Below are 16,927 nucleotides of genomic sequence, written 5' to 3' on the forward strand. Positions count from 1 at the left end.
GAAACGGCGGGGCCGTCCACCTCAGGGCTCGGTCGCTCTCCGGCCCCTGCTTTCCACTTTATCAACTTGGAGGCCGTCTGTCCCCCAGGATCACATGAAAGTGTGCTATAAATGTGAGCTGGCTTAAGGTTGAGAACACGATGCTTGAGGCCAGGGAGGTGCAAGGAATCTGACCCCCAGAGCAATGCCGCTGGGCCACGTCAGGTCTCGGCAGGAATATTCTGTTCCGCCTGGAGAGAAACCTGGGAGACAGGGGGGTTGGAGGTGGGATCGGCTGCGGGCTGCTCATTGCCCTCAACTGCACAACGGGGGCGATCCGGTCCACCCGGGCGGGAAGCTCGGTCTGCCTCCGGGAGGGTTAGCTGCCTTGGCGGCACCTTATTTAGGCAGGCTAGTTTGGCTGAAGGAATGGTGTGTTTTGGCTGCACAACAAAGATTTTAAAAAGCTGTGAAACTAGGACCACTCCAACAAGCTCTGGCTCCCGTTCAAGTGGCGAGCTGTTAAACCACAGCAGTTGTCTTCTTGTGGAGAATTACCTAAAGCCCACAGAGTCTATAAAGCTGGGGTGATTGCCCAATCAATCAATCAATCAATCAATGGGACTTACTGAGCACTTACTGGGTACAGAGTACTGAACTTGGCACAGAGCCCTGACCTTAGTGCTTGGGAGAGTACAACAGAGTTGGTAAACACGTTCTCTGCTCAGAGGAGCCCAACTTGAAAGAAGGCCTAATTTGAAATGTTATTTTGAAAATACTCATCATCCTGACAAAGCCTGACATTTGGGAGGAAAAGAACCTTCATTCATTCAATCGCATTTTTTGAGCACTTCCTGTGTGTAGATCACTGTATTAAGTGCTTGGGAGAGTACAATATGACAATAAACAGACACATTCCCTGCCCACAGTGAGCTTATTTGGTTGTGTGATCCCAATTTATAATGACTAGCGGAATGCAATATGCCTGATGACCAACTAGAAGGGAGCATTCAAAATGTTTCAGGCAACCCTCGAAATTTGTGATCCTTGTTACGTTGATTTTTCTCACCATGTTCCAACTGGCATTGTATCATTATATATGATTATCATCCAGTCTGGGTCTATGTCAAGTTGTAAGTCAAAATCTTTAATGGCTATGAAAATACTGAGCAGAACAAAATATGAAAAATATGAAAGTATTGCGGAATACTCACACACTCCCCAGTAGTCCGACATGGCAGCAAATCAAAGGAAGGTTTTCAAAATGGAACAACTGAAGCCTATGACTGAAAAGCTCATGACTGAAAAGGTCATCATAAACATCATCGTAATAATAATAATAATTTATGGTATTTGTTTAGCGCTTACTATGTGTCAGGCACTGTATTAAGCACTGGGGTGGATCCAAGCAAATCAGGTTGGACACAATCATTCATTCAGTCGTATATATTAAGTGCTTACTGTGTGCATATCTCACAGTCTTAATCCCCACTTAACAGATGAGGTAACTGAGGCACAGAGAAGTGAAGCGACTCACTCAAGATCATACAGCAGACAAAGTGGTGGAGCTGGGAGTAGAACCTGGTCCTTCCGATTCCCAGGCCCGGGCTCTATCCACTTGGAGACACTGCTTCTTATCATCATTATTGAGCACTTACGGTGTTCAGAGCACTGTAATAAGTGCTTGGGAGAGTACCATACAACAGAGTTGCTAGATTCATTCCCTGCCAATAGTGAGATTACAATGGTCGCAGCATGGCTCAGTGGAAAAAGCACAGGCTTGGGAGTCAGAGGTCATGGGTTCAAATCCCTGGCTCCGCCAATTGTCAACTGACTTTGGGCGGTCACTTAACTTCTCTGGGCCTCAGTTCCCTCATCTGCAGAATGGGGATTAAGACTGGGAGCCCCACGTGGGACAACCTGATCACCTTGTATCCTCCCCAGCACTTAGAACAGTGCTTTGCACATAATAAGCGCTTAACAAATGCCATTATTATTATTATAAGCCTGGGCCATACTCTGCTTTTATTTTAGTGTTATGTCCTAAGTGGCCATTGCTTACGCTGACAGAGAAGGAGAAAATCAAATCAAGAGAAGTAGTGTGGCCTAGCAGACAGAGCGCTGGCCCGGGTTCTAATCCTGACTCTGCCAATTGCTTGCTGTGTGACCTTGGGCAAGTCACTCAACATCTCTGTGCCTCAGTTTTCTCAATTGTAAAATCTGGGAGAGGGACTGTGTCCAACCTGATAACCTTGTATCTACCCCAGAGCTTAGAACAGTGCTTGACACATAGTAAGTGCTTAACAATTTTTTTTAAAAAAAGGTGGGCAGCCCATCCCCTGAGAGGGGTGGAGGTGTAGGGGAGATGGCGCTCTGATCGAGAGTGGCAGCATTCAGGCAATAGGCTCCAGACCAAAGTGGAAGGAAGTGCTATCAGTCCAGCCTTCTCTTGGGTGGGGAGACCCAGACCCCATCCAGACATTACAGTTAACTCCTCGAGCGGTTTCATCAGCATCACTTATGGCTCAGTGGGCAAGTCAGGATCATGAACAATCAAGTCAGTCTCCTAGCAGGAAAACCAAGCTTTACTAGGTGGGTTATAGGGGCTCACTCATCTGGACCAGATCTGAAGAGTTTCCTCCCTCATCCCATGTGAGGAAGAAAGAGAGAGAAAGAGAGAGAGAGAGTGAGAGAGAGAGAGAGACAGGCAGACATGCAGACAGAGCATAGAACTTCAACTTTACTAAGACCAAGCAAGAATCTGATTACACCCAGAAAGACCCTCTATCTAAAAAGGTCAGTAGTCAAGCCCCTTTGCTTCCTGGGAAGTGTGGTTTCTCCTTATAACTAAGGAAATATTTGTTGCTTATCACGTGCCAAGCAATGTACAAGATTATTCAGTCAGTCACAGTTCCTGTCCCATCTAGGCTCATGGTCTAGGTATGAAGGAGGAAAGTGCTTTAATCCCCATTTTACAGATGAGGAAACAGGCTCAGGGAAGTTAAATGACTTGCCCAAGGTCACTGTCCCAAGGTGATCCTGGGGTACCGGCCATCTCAAGGTCAAAAGCTATCTCATGACCACCCGAGGCAGCAGGCGGAACTCAGAAGTGAGGGTGGGATACCGCCCCCACAACTAAATCTCCTAGATTGACAGCCCAAGCTGGGAATACAGAAGGTGTCCCTCACCCCCATGCCAAATCAAATTAGATATGGAGGAGGGGGGAGGGCAGAGATTGGATAGACTGAGGCCGGAAACTGGAATGGCCTAGGGGCACAGACGATAAATACCTGTCGCTTCTGACCTTATACCTAAATAGATAGATAGATAGATAGATAGATAGATAGATAGATAGATAGATAGATATATCCCCTTATATATACCTAAGTGCTGTGGGGTCAGAACACCAAGACACAGTAGCAGGAAGAGCAGCCGCTGCAGCAGCAGCAACCCACGTCTTTCTCTGCCCAGAAGGCCAGATGCCCGCTCTGCAACCAGAACCAACACACTGAGGCAAGGGCTGCGGGACGGGTGAGTGTCTCATGGGTGGGACCCAGGTGCCCCGCTGCTGATGGGAATCATGAGTGGATTCCTCCCATGTAGGGAGAGCACATGGTGAGAGCTAGCCGCCCACTACGTGCGCGGATAATGTAATGAATTTTTCCCATGTGGGAAAGTAAGTGGATTCTTCCCGAGTGGGAAGTGCACTTGGGTGAGAGCTAGCCGCCTCACCCAAGCATGATTAACGTATGATTGTGTTCCTCCCATGTAGGAAAGCTCTAATATTGCTAATTGATTATATTCCTCCCGAAAGGGAAGTTCAATCCATTGCGCCTAAACATAAATTCAATTCGCCTCGCGGAATAAATTTTATATAAAACTCAGGCTTTCCGTCCCCAGCCTCTCTCTCTCTCTCTCGCCTCGCCGATCACGGAACGAACCCGTCCCCGGACGATGGGTGACATAAATGACGACGAGGATGGGATCGGCAATAGGCGACAGAGGGTGGAGAGGGCTGTCTGAATTCCTCACGGATCAGGGATGGAAAAACCCCGAGATGGGACAGCCGCTGGGTGGAGGAGCACTGGGAGGATCCGGCCAATCTGGTGAGGGAATTCTGTGATTGGTGGGAGGCTACCCAAATCAGGAAAAAGAAAGGAAAGACCGACCTCCTCGCTCTCCTACCAACGGCGCTGCAGGCCGCCGACCAGGACGGTAGGAGAGGGCAGCCCGAGGGGCAAAACTAAAAGAATGTGAGATGAAATGCCTCTTACTGTAGACAACGGCGGAGGTAAAAATGCAGCAGGTGATACTTTTAGAGCAGAAATTGGCACCCCGGGTGGCTAAGGAATTAGAAGAACGGAGGCAACTTCCCGTAACTGAGCAGGAGGTAAAGCGGGTCATGTACGCAGAGCTGGGTGGGAAGAATTCCTCTGAGGAGGAGAAGGGGGATCCGGATCCCCTACCACAACTGGAACCAGCCTCTTCCCCTTGGGATTGGGAGGTGCCCCGCAGAACCCCAAGTGGCAGCCCAAGCCCCTCTATCCTATTATCAAGGAAAAGCGGAATCTCCACGGAAAGGTCGCCACCCAAACTACTAACTTCACAGCCACTGAACTCAGGCAGCTCTCTAAGGAGTTTTCCCAGGACCCCGGGGAGCCGGTGATAGGTTGGCTGGCCAGAGTATGGAAGGGGGCAGCCTCCCAGGTGGACCTCAGCCCAAATGAAAGCAGCCGCCTCGATTTGGGCCCAGGGGTGGATGTGACCCACACTCACACTCAAGGTCGTACCCTCCGGACCCTTGCTGTACATTGGGCTCGGACAGTGCCCTGGAGTGAACAGGGAAGGGCCGGCACCCTCCGGTGGACCGACCCAGCTACATTAAACCAGCATCTCCTGGTGCTCGGAATTGAACAACTCCTGGATGAGAGAGAGAAAACTCAGGAACCTAGCCCCTGGTCCCTCCCCGCTCAAGAGGGCCTACTTCGTGCAATAGTAATGGGTGCACTCCCAGGGCCGGAGGGTGGGCTGGCCCACCGTTTGAGGGATAGGGCCACGGGGGTACAAGCCTGGAGAACTTTGGCCAGTGTGGTCAACAGTGACTGGTCCCTATTCCAGTCCCCTGAGGTGTCTATTACCCGGCGTGTAGCAGCCATGATTAGGAAGGAACGGTCTGGGGTTCAGGAGGGCAAAGCCGGTTCCAACGAATAGTAAAGGGGACACCCACCGACCCCCACAGCGGGTCGGTTCAGGAAGACTGAACACCCACCGACCCCCACAGCGGGCCGGCTCAGGAAGATTGGGCCCAGGAGAACGGGTGGCCATATGGCAGGAGTTAAGGGAGCGGGGCTTTCCTATGGACGAGCTGGATGGGCTGCCCACACATATCCTGAAGCTGCTCACTCAGGAAGGTAGACCAAAGGCCCCAGCCACCACGGAGAAAGGAAATTAGAAGGGGATCCGGTGGGCCCGTCCGTTGGACGGTGGCCAAGGCCCTCTCGCAACTCGGGTGCCCCCCGCATATGACCGTCCTAGTAAATGATCGTCGGAAAGTCTCCTTACCGGTAGACACCAGGGCCCGGGTATCTATGATGAGGAAGGATGCTTGGCAAGGATGCCAACCATCAATTAGAGGAAATAATTCCATAATTGGGGCTACAGGGAAACGGGGGGACCCTTCCCATCACCGGAGCACCCAGCTACTCAAGAAATTTGCAGGCTAAAGCATGGGGGCAGGAAACTTAACCACTATGCCTTCTGGGGGAGAGCTATCAGATTGGGAGATCAAAAGGGTATTCCTTTGAGGGAAGGCACCTCCCTCCAGCAAGGGGATGCCTCCACTTTAGTGAATGGCTGCCTTCCTCAATCTAAGGCACCTCCCCCTAGAAACTACAATGGCGGTAATTAGGAGTGAATTGAGAGTGAGCTAGCCATTGTTCTCCCAACTAGGAACAACTGGAGGGGTGGTGATTTAATCATTATTTCAGAAATGCTACTACCTTAAATTTCGCTAGATTATTAAAAGGTAAAAGTAAATCAAATACAAAAGTCATCCTGATATATTTGAAATCAATCAATCAGTCAATCAATCAATCGTATTTATTGAGCGCTTACTGTGTGCAGAGCACTGTACTAAGCGCTTGGGAAGTACAAGTCGGCAACACGTAGAGACAGTCCCTACCCAACAGCGGGCTCACAGTCTAGAAGGGGGAGACAGAGAACAAAACCAAACATACTAACAAAATAAAATAAATAGAATAGATATGTACAAGTAAGATAAATAAATAGAGTAATAAATATGTCCAAACATATATACATATATACAGGTGCTGTGGGGAAGGGAAGGAGGTAAGATGGGGGGGATGGAGAGGGGGACGAGGGGGAATCTGACAGGGCAAACCTGTACAGCTAATACCATTCATTCATTCATTCATTCAATCGTATTTAGTGAGCACTTACTGTGCAGAGCACTGTACTAAGCGCTTGGGAAGTACAAGTTGGCAACATATAGAGACGGTCGCTACCGAACAGCGGGCTCACAGTCTAGAAGGGGGAGACAGACAACAAAACAAAACATATTAACAAAATAAAATAAATAGAATAAATATGTACAAGTAAAATAAATAGAGTAATAAATATGTACAAACATATATACATATATACAGGTATCAGTGAGGGCTGCCCACTAACTTTGGTAGAGGCTTGGAGATCGTCCAAGACATAGACCCTTCTCTTTTGCAGACACCACACCTGGGATAGGGGTAATGACAACACATCGCTCTATGAAACTGCTTGGCCTGCTCATCACTTAACCTGTTAAATATAATTAGGGCATGCAAAGTCCAGATTTAATTGCTGCATATTGTAAATTGAATGTATTAGAAATGGGGTTTGTTCATCTTTGCTTGTTAAATTGGTTCAAATGGTCTTTAATATAAAATTTCCAATTTGACAATGCAAGTTCTGCGTGTTGTCTCTGCTATAGCCTAGCTAAGGGGCAAAAAGCAGTCGTATGTTATCGGTATACATATGTACAGATCTGGATTCACCTCGCCCCCTCCTACCTTACCTCCCTTCTCTCCTTCTACAGCCCAGCCCACACCCTCCGCTCCTCTGCTGCTAATCTCCTCACAGTGCCTCTTTCTCACCTGTCCCGCCGTCGACCTCCGGCCCACGTCCTCCCCCGGGCTTGGAATGCCCTCCCTCCGCACATCCGCCAAGCTAGCTCTCTTCCTCCCTTCAATGCCCTGCTGAGAGCTCACCTCCTCCAGGAGGCCTTCCCAGACTGAGCCCCTTCCTTCCTCTCCCCCTCTTCCCCCTCTCCATCCCCGCATCGTACCTCCTTCCCTTCCCCACAGCACCTGTATATATGTATATATGTTTGTACATATTTATTACTCTATTTATTTATTTATTTTACTTGTTCCTATCTATTCCATTTATTTATTTTGTTAGTACGTTTGGTTTTGTTCTCTGTCTCCCCCTTTTAGACTGTGAGCCCACTGTTGGGTAGGGACTGTCTCTATATGTTGCCAACTTGTACTTCCCAAGCGCTTAGTACAGTGCTCTGCACACAGTAAGCGCTCAATAAATACGATTGATTGATTGATTCCTCCCTTCAAGGCCCTACTGAGAGCTCACCTCCAGGAGGCCTTCCCAGACTGAGCCCCCTCCTTCCTTTCCCCCTCCTCCCCCTCCCCATCCCCCCCCACCTTACCTCCTTCCCCTCCCCACAGCACATGTATATATGTTTGTACGTGTTTATTACTCTATTTATTTATTTATTTTATTTGTACATGTTCATTCTATTTATTTTATTTTGTTAATACGTTTTGTTTTGTTCTCTGTCTCCCCCTTCTAGACTGTGAGCCCACTACTGGGTAGGGACCGTCTCTATATGTTGCCAACTTGTACTTCCCAAGCGCTTAGTACTGTGCTCTGCACACAGTAAGCGCTCAATAAATACGATTCAGTGAATGAATGAATGAATGGATGTCTACTTTGTCTTTGCGATTGTTTCCTTTTAAGGTTTAGTCATCATATCCCAAGGATTTGGAAAGCAACAGAAGAATAATTGGAAAATTGTTAAAATTGTTATTTTTAAAGAATGAGTTAGGAATAATTGTTTAATATTATTAGGAAAAAGCTATTATTTCAAACTTTATCAATCGTATCTGGCTATATGATGCTCCTGGGTACTTCTCTGCCTCACAATTCTATGGTCAGGATTGCCTGACTTCCAGACAGGTCCAGCAAAGGAATCATCACTGAACTGCCTCCCAGAGAGCCTGTCTTCAGTCTTAGCCAAGATGTGAAGGGAACCTGTTTCTACCAGGCGACTAGTTTCAACATGACTGGGGCTCCTCGCGCCCTCATCCCAGTGATTCTGGACAATTGGACACAATGATCTCTGGCAATGTACCATGCAGCTAATGAGGAGTCTACACCACCAGAGGAGTTTTGGACTGGTTCTATGGACTCTTTAGACTTGAGGGGGGAAGCTCACTATTCCAAGTGTTGCTGCTACTTTTGCTCCTGGCGGTGGGCTTAGTGGGAGGATGGTGGTTACTAAGTTACTGTTGCTCAGCCCTTTTCACACAGGTGCGACAAACACTCCAGTCACCGCCAGCTCCTGCCTCTGTGCACTATTTTAAGACTGTTGTGTTAGTGGGGGAGTGGGTTGTGATCTGTCCCACGGCTACACTGCTCTATCTGCGGGTAGTGGGCACTTCAACCATCCCTGGCCCCTTACCTCAGTGCAGTGCCTCAAAAACCATGGTGGGCCACCGACCACCTTCCATACCCCCATACCTCCTACTCGCATGCCTTGAGGGCAGGGAGTCGCCTTCTGTTGCCCCTGGCCATGGGATAGGAAACGTCCTCTGCCCCAACCCATGGATCTGCTTTTCTGGTTCCCGTGGCAAGCCAGGGAGGTTATCGGCCAATGTGGTCAGGGGACGGACAGTGCCGGAAGGCACAGCTTCCAGTGCAACCCCACCACTCTGTGACCCAAAGGTGGGCACAGATGGCGAGGGCCAAGGGGTGGTGTGTCCCAAGGTGACCCTCGGGTACTGGCCATCTCAAGGTCAAAAGCTATCTCGTGACCACCTGAACCAACAGGTGGAACTCGGAAGTGAGGGTGAGATACCGCCCCCACAACCAAATCTGCTAGATTGACAGCCCTAACTGGGAATACAGAAGGTGTCCCTCGCCCCCGTTCCAATCAAGTTAGATATGGAGGAGGGAGGAGGGCAGAGATTGGATAGACCAAGGCTGGAAGCTGGAATGGCCTAGGGACACAGGCGATAAATACCTGTCACCTCTGACCTTCGGGATCAGAACACCAAGGCATGGAGCAGCCGCTGCCGCAGTAGCAACCCACGTGTCTTTCTCTGCCCAGAAGGCCAGATGCCTGCTCTGCAACCAGAACCGACACACTGAGGCAAGGGCTGCGGGACTGGTGAGTGTCTCGTGGGTGGGACCCAGGTGCCCCGCTGCTGATGGGAATCATGAGTGGATTCCTCCCATGTAGGGAGAGCACATGGTGAGAGCTAGCTGCCCACTACGTGCGCGGATAATGTAATGAATTTTTCCCATGTGGGAAAGTAAGTGGATTCTTCCCGAGTGAGAAGTGCACATGGGTGAGAGCTAGCCGCCTCACCTACGCACGATTAACGTATGAATGTGTTCCTCCAATGTAGGAAAGCTCTAATATTGCTAATTGATTATATTCCTCCCTAAAGGGAGGTTCAATCCATTGGGCCTAAACAATGACATAAATTCAATTTGCCTCGCAGAATAAATTTTATATAAAACTCAGGCTTTCCGTCCCCAGCCTCTCTCTCGCACCTCGCCGATCACTGAACGAACCCGTCCCCGGACAACTGGTGACAGTCACATGGCAGACATATGGTGGAGTCAGAATTAGAACCCAGGTTTCCCGACCCCAGGTCTGTGCTCTTTTCACTACATCGTGTTGGTTCTCTTGCTAGTTGTCAATGGGATTCTTTGGATGACCAATCTATTTACCATCCCTCACTCTTGCCTCACCTACCATCTATTCATTCATTCATTTATTCAATCATATTTATTGAGGACTTACTGTTTGCAGAGCACTGGACTAAGCACTTGGAAAGTACAATTCAGCAACAAATAGAGACAATCCCTACCTAACGGGCTCACAATCTACAAGGGGGGAGACAGACAACAAAACAAAATAAGTAGACAAATATCAATAGCATCAATGCAAATAAATAGAATTATAGATATATAGATATCATTAATAAAATTAATAGAATAATAAACATGTAGGGGGGTAGAGCAGAGGGAGGGAATAGGGGCGATAGGGAGGGAAGGATGAGCAGAGGAAAAGGGGGGCTCAGTCTGGGAAGTCCTCTGGAGGAGATGAGCCTTTAGTAGGGCTTTGAAGGGGGAAAGTGTGGTAGTTTGGCGGATGTGAGGAAGGAGGGCATTCCAGGCCAGAGGTAGGACTTGGACCAGGGGTCAACGGCGGGACAGGCGAGAATGGGGCCCAGTGAGGAGGTTAGCGGCAGCAGAGGAGCGCAGTGTGTGGGCTGGGATGTAGAAGGAGAGAAGGGAGGTGAGGTAGGAGGGGGCAAGGTGATGGAGAGCTTTGAAGCCAATAGTGAGGAGTTTTTGCTTGATTGACAATTTTCTTGACTATCCTTGCCCACAACGGGCTCACAGTATAGAGGAGGGGAGACAGACATCAAAATAAGTAAACAGGCATCAATTTAAATAAATAGAATTATAGATATAGACATATATACCTAAGTACTGTGGGGTGGGGTGGGGAGAGCAAAGGGAGGAAGTCGAGGTGACGCAGAAGGGAGGGGGAGCTGAGGAAAAGGGGACTTAGTCTGGGAAGGCCTCTTGGAGGAGGTGTGCCTTCAGTAGGGCTTTGAAGTGGGGAAGAGTGATTGGTGGAATTGAGGAGGGAGGGCATTCCAGACCAGAGGTAGGAAGCGGGCCAGGGATTGATGGCGGGACAGGCAAGATGGAGGCACAGTGAGTAGGCTAGCACCAGAGGAGCAGAGTGTGTGGGCTGGGATGTAGAAGGAGAGAAGGGAGGTGAGGTAGGAAGGGGTAAAGTGATAAAGAACTTTCAAGCCAATAGTAAGCCTCTGGCCTGGAGCTCCCTCCTCTTTCATAACTGTCAGGCCAGCGCATTGCCCATCTTCAAAGCCCTACTAAAATCATACCTCCTCTAGGAAGCCTTCCCTGACTAAGATAACCTCCCTCTTTTCCCTCCTAACCGTCTCATCCATGCTCTTAGTCCCACTCCCTAAGCAACTAGGTACTCATGCCACCCCCAGCCTCACAGAAGTTATTTACAAATTTGTATATTTGGTTGTTTCCCTTACCTGTAATTCACTTTTATGTCTGTCTACCCTGCTGAATGGTAAGCTACCTGTGGGCAAGGACCATATCTGTCAATTGTATTGTACTCTCCAAAGTCTACAGTGCTCTGCACAAAGCAGAGAGGGAGTGTGGCTTAGTGAAAGAACATGGGCTTGGGAGTCGGAGGATGTGGGTTCTAATCCTGGCTTCACCACTTGTCTGGCTGAGGGACGTTTGGGCAAGCCACTTAAATTCTTTATGCCTGTTACCTCATCTGTAAAATGGGGATTAAGACTGTGAACCCCACGTGAGACAACCTACCTGGTATCTACCCCAGTGTTTAGAATTGGGCTTGGCACATAGTAAGTACTTAACAAACACCATAATTATAATTATTAAAGTAAGTGTTCAGTATATATCATTGATTGTTTGATTGGCTAGAAACTCCTGTTCAATTGGCAGGAAGAGTTGGTAATAAATCAATACCTTAACTGAGCTGATAGCACAGATAATATGAGAAGCTAGAGAGCAGGTGAGCACTTTCCAGTGGATAACAAACGGGTATAATATACCTCCGTGGGCCCCCCAGAATGTGTTTCATTGTGGACGGTGAGTCTGGTGGAGGTGTCTTTCCTGCTGCCCATGCCAAGTGGAAGAACTCCGTGAAAACTCTCGATTCTGCCTTAGGGAGAACGTGTGCCTATACCTATCCCTCATTGTCCATCTGAGGGACTCATGCCGCCGAGGTATTTTCTATTGTAGAAGCATCTGTGGGGTTCTCAGACAGGCGAAGCAAGGTCGTCTGACAGAACGGGTGTTCTGGGCCCGGTCAAACGAGGGGAAAGTAGAAGTTCTCGAGAGACAGAGAAGGAGGGGAGAGAGAGAGTGCCGAGGGGGCGGGGGAGTGGGGGGCACAAAATTCAATTCATTCATGAGTCAGCAAGAGTCCAGATTCCTCTGAGTCTGTACAGGTTCCGGCTCCAAGTAAATGACGACCAACCTGAGAAACAAGTGAAAAGTCAAAGGCCTGCTCGGGGCAGGGCCTCGCTGCTCCATCTGGGGCCCAGGGCTGGGAATCGAGGATCCCAGGAGAACCTGTACCTCACAGTCTGGGCTCAGGTTCAACACATGTGCCATGGTGGAGGGAGGCAGCAGCTTAACTCTGCAGACTGGCTGTCACGGGGGGGAAATGGATGGGTTGGGTGAGAGAGCTCGGGGCCGGGACCTCACTGACCTTGGCTACTCAGCTTTCTGCCCTCTCTTCTGAAGATCACTCTGTCCGTTCACTCCAACCAACAGAAAAAGGCTTGGTTTGGGGACTAGGGCTCCAGTTCAAGACCCACTTGGGACCTAGCAAGAGATAAAAACCTGGTTGTTATTAATAATAATAATAATAATAATAATAATGGTATTTGTTGAACACTTACTATGTGTCATGCAATGTTCTAAGTGCTGGGTGATTAGGTTGTCCCTCTCAGCCCCCCTGTTCCCCCGTCTCCCCAATTCCTTGCCTTCATGACCTGGCAACGTACTTTATTAAGAAAATTAGCACCATCAGGTGTGAGCTCCCTAAAATCGCCCCTGCCCTTCCTCAATCCCTCCCCCTTCTGGTCCCCTCTTCAACTCTCCCATCCTTCCCAGCAGTATCTCCAGAGACGATCTCCTATCTCCTCTCAAATGCCAACCCTTCCACATGCACATCGGACCCCATTCCTTCGCACCTTATCAAATCTCTCCTCCACTCTCTCCTTCCCTTCCTCACAGCCATCTTCAACTGTTTACTTTCCAATGGCTTCTTCCCACTGCCTTCAAACATGCCCCTGTCTCCCCTATCCTAAAAAAAAAACCTCCCCTGACCCCATGGCTCCTTCCAGTTATCACCCCATCTCCCTCCTACCATTCCTCACCAAGCTCCTCGAACAAGTCGTCTACACCCGCTGCCTCAGATTCCTCTCCTCCAATTCTCTCCTCGACCCCCTCGAATCTAGGACCCCCTCCCATCCCCTTCACTCCATAGAAACCGCCCTCTCAAAAGTCTCCAATGATCTCCTCCTTGCCAAATCCAATGTCCTAATCCTCCTCGACCCCTCAGATGCCTTCACCACTGTGGACCACCTCCTTCTCCTGGAAACTTTGGCTTCATGGACTCTGTCCTCTCCTGGCTCTCCTCATCTCTCTGGCTGTTTCTTCTCAGTCTCCTTCACGGGCTCCTCCTCCACCTCCCACCCCCTAACTGTTGGGGTTCCCCAAGATTCAGTTCTGGGTCCCCTTCTATTCTCCTTCTACACTCATTCCCTTGGAGAACTCATTTGCTTCCATGGCTTCAACTACCATTGCTGTGCAGATGATACCCAAATCTACATCTCCTCCTCTGTTCTCTCTCCAGGCTCGCATCTCCTCCTGCCTTCAAGACATCTCTACTTAGATGTCTTCCTGTCACCTCAAACTTAATATGTCCAAAACAAAGCTTCTCATCTTTCCACTCAAACCCTGTCCTCTTCCTGACTTTTCCATCACTATAGACAGCACCACTAATCTTCCTGTCTCACAATCCCCTGACCTTGGCAATGTCCTTGACTCCTCTCTCATTCAACCCACATATTCAATTCGTCAACAAGTCCTATCAGCAACACCTTCACAACATTGCTAAAACTGCTACCACGCTAATACAGTAATAATAATGTTGGTATTTGTTAAGCACTTACTATGTGCCAAGGACTGTTCTAAGCGCTGGGGTAGATACAAGGTAATCAGGTTGTCCCATATGGGGCTCACAGTCACAATCCCTATTTTACAGATGAGCTCACTGAGGCACAGAAAAGTTAAGTTACTTGCCCAAGGTCACAAAGCTAACCCATGACCTCTGACTTCCAAGCCCAAGTTCTTTCCACTAAGCCACACTGCTTCTCTAATGATGGCATTTGTTAAGCGCTTACTATGTGCCAAGCACTGTTCTAAGCACTGGGGTAGATAATAATAATAATAATGATGGCATTTGTTAAGCGCTTACTATGTGCCAAGCACTGTTCTAAGCACTGGGGTAGATAATAATAATAATAATGATGGCATTTGTTAAGCACTTACTATGTGCAAAGCACTGTTCTAAGCGCTGGGGGGGTTACAAGGTGATTAAGTTGTCCCATGTGGGGCTCACAGTCTTAATCCCCATTTTACAGGTGAGGTAACTAAGGCTCAGAGAAGTTAAGTGATTTGCCCAAGGTCACACAACAGACATGTGGTGGAGCCAGAATTCAAACCCGTGACCTATGACTCCAAAGCCTGTGCTCTTTCCACTGAAGTCATCAGGTTGTCCCAGTGGGGCTCACAGACTTAATCCCCATTTTACAGATGGGGTAACTGAGGCAAAGAGAAGTGAAGTGACTTGCCCACGGTCATACAGCTGATAAGTGGCAGAGCCGGGATTAGAATAATTAGATTACAATCACTCATCCTATCTTGCCTGGGTTACTGCATCAGGCTCCTTGCCAAGGCTGTCCATCCCCTCGCCCCCTCCTACCTCACCTCCCTTCTCTCCTTCTCCAGCCCAGCCCGCACCCCCCGCTCCTCTGCTGCTGATCTCCTCACCGTACCTCGTTCTCGCCTGTCCCGCCATCGACCCCCGGCCCACATCATCCCCCGGGCCTGGAATGCCCTCCCTCTGCCCCTCCGCCAAGCTAGCTCTCTTCCTCCCTTCAAGGCCCTACTGAGAGCTCACCTCCTCCAGGAGGCCTTCCCAGACTGAGCCCCTTCCTTCCTCTCCCCCTCGTCCCCCTCTCCATCCCCCCCATCTTACCTTCTTCTCTCCCCCACAGCACCTGTATATATGTATATATGTTTGTACGTATTCATTACTCTATTTATTTATTTATTTGTTTTACTTGAGCATATCTACTCTATTTTATTTTGTTAGTATGTTTGGTTTTGTTCTCCGTCTCCCCCTTTTAGACTGTGAGCCCACTGTTGGGTAGGGACCATCTCTATATGTTGCCAACTTGTACTTCCCAAGCGCTTAGTACAGTGCTCTGCACACAGTAAGCGCTCAATAAATACGATTGATTGATTGATTGATTGATTGATTGATTGATTGATTGATTGAATGAATGAATGAATGAATGAATGAGTGAATGAATGAGCCTCCAGGGGGCGCTGTCCTGGAGCCGGCTGAGTCAGGGAAAGGACGATGGCCTCGGCAAGGCGGCCTCCGACGTCCAGGGGGCGCTGTCCCCGAGCGGGCGGGGTTAGAGGGAGAAGTGGCCGCGCTGCGCGGCGCTCCCTCGGGGGCGGGGCCCGTGCGAGCGGTCTCGTTTCCCCTCGGCGGGCGGGCTGACGGGCTGACGGACTGACGGGCTGACTGACGGACAGGCTGACGGGCTGACTGACTGACAGACAGGCGGCTGACGGGCGGGCGGGCTGACGGACAGGCGGCTGACGGACAGGCGGGCCGTCGGGGGCCGGAGGTTGGCGGCGTTGGCGGCGCCATGCCCCGCGGAGGAGGAAGAGGAGGAGGAGGAGGAGGAGGCGGAGGAGCCCCGGAGCAGGCCGGCGGCGGGGCCGAGGCCGGCGGCGGGGCCGAGGGCGGCGGCGGGGCCGCGGCCGAGGGGGACGACGGGAGCCACCGGCTGATCCGCCACCAGTACCGGGAGCTCATCTACACCGTGCAGCGTGAGCCCCCCGGGCCCTCCCACAACATCCCGCCTCACGCCCCTGACCCCGTCCTCCCCACCTCCCTGACCCAGCCCCCTTCTCCCCGCTCATTCATTCATTCATTCAGTCGTATTTATCGGGTGCAGAGCACTGGACTAAGCGCTTGGGAAGTACAGGTCGGCAGCGTATGGAGACGATCCCCATCCCACAACGGGCTCACGGCCTACAAGGGCGTGACAGAAAACAAAACCCCCTCCCGACGCCCTTCTCCCCACCTCTGTGCCTTCCTTCTCCTCTCGCCTCTCTCCTCCATGACCCCTTTCTCCCCACCTCCCTGACCCCCTTCTTCCTCCCCACCTCCCTGACCCCCTTGTCCTGTCACCTCCCTGACCCCCTTGTCCTGTCACCTCCCTGGCCCCCTTCTCCTCTCTCCTCCCTGACCCCCTTGTCCTCTCACCTCCCTGACCCCCTTGTCCTGTCACCTCCCTGACCCCCTTCCCCTCTCTCCTCCCTGACCCCCTTGTCCTCTCTCACCTCCCTGACCCCCTTCTCCTCTCACCTCCCTGGCCCCCTTTCTCCCCACCTCCCTGGCCCCCTTTCTCCCCACCTCCCTGACCCCCTTTCTCCCCACCTCTCTGACCCCCTTTTTCCTTATCACCCTGGACCCCTTATTCCCACCTCCCTGCCCCCCATCTCCTCTCCCCACCTCCCTGCCCCCCTTCTCTCTCCCCACCCCCCTGCCCCCCTTCTCTCTCCCCACCTCCCTGGCCCACTTCTCCCCACCTCCTGAAATGCTTCTCCCCACCTACCTGGTCCCCTTTTCTCCCCCTCATTGGCCCCCTTTTCCCCACCTCCGTGACTTCCTTCTTCATTCACCTCCTTTATCCCTTTCTCCCCACCTCCCTGACCCCCTTCTCCCCATGTCCCTGCCCCTTCTCCCCAC

General features: G+C 50.5%; 1 protein-coding gene across 1 annotated transcript in view; it reads left to right on the top strand.

Annotated features, from left to right (window-relative positions):
- The first annotated feature begins 15,818 nt into the window (after nucleotides 1-15,818).
- Nucleotides 15,819-16,927, top strand: part of NSMCE4A (NSE4 homolog A, SMC5-SMC6 complex component) — a 31,481-nt gene continuing 30,372 nt past the window's right edge. Inside the window, exon 1 of the mRNA XM_038758609.1 lies at nucleotides 15,819-16,002. Within this exon, the coding sequence (XP_038614537.1) occupies nucleotides 15,819-16,002 (184 nt within the window). The remainder of the gene's footprint in view (nucleotides 16,003-16,927) is intronic.

The sequence above is a fragment of the Tachyglossus aculeatus genome, chromosome 16 (assembly GCF_015852505.1).
Source record: "Tachyglossus aculeatus isolate mTacAcu1 chromosome 16, mTacAcu1.pri, whole genome shotgun sequence".
In the NCBI taxonomy this organism is placed as follows: domain Eukaryota; kingdom Metazoa; phylum Chordata; class Mammalia; order Monotremata; family Tachyglossidae; genus Tachyglossus; species Tachyglossus aculeatus.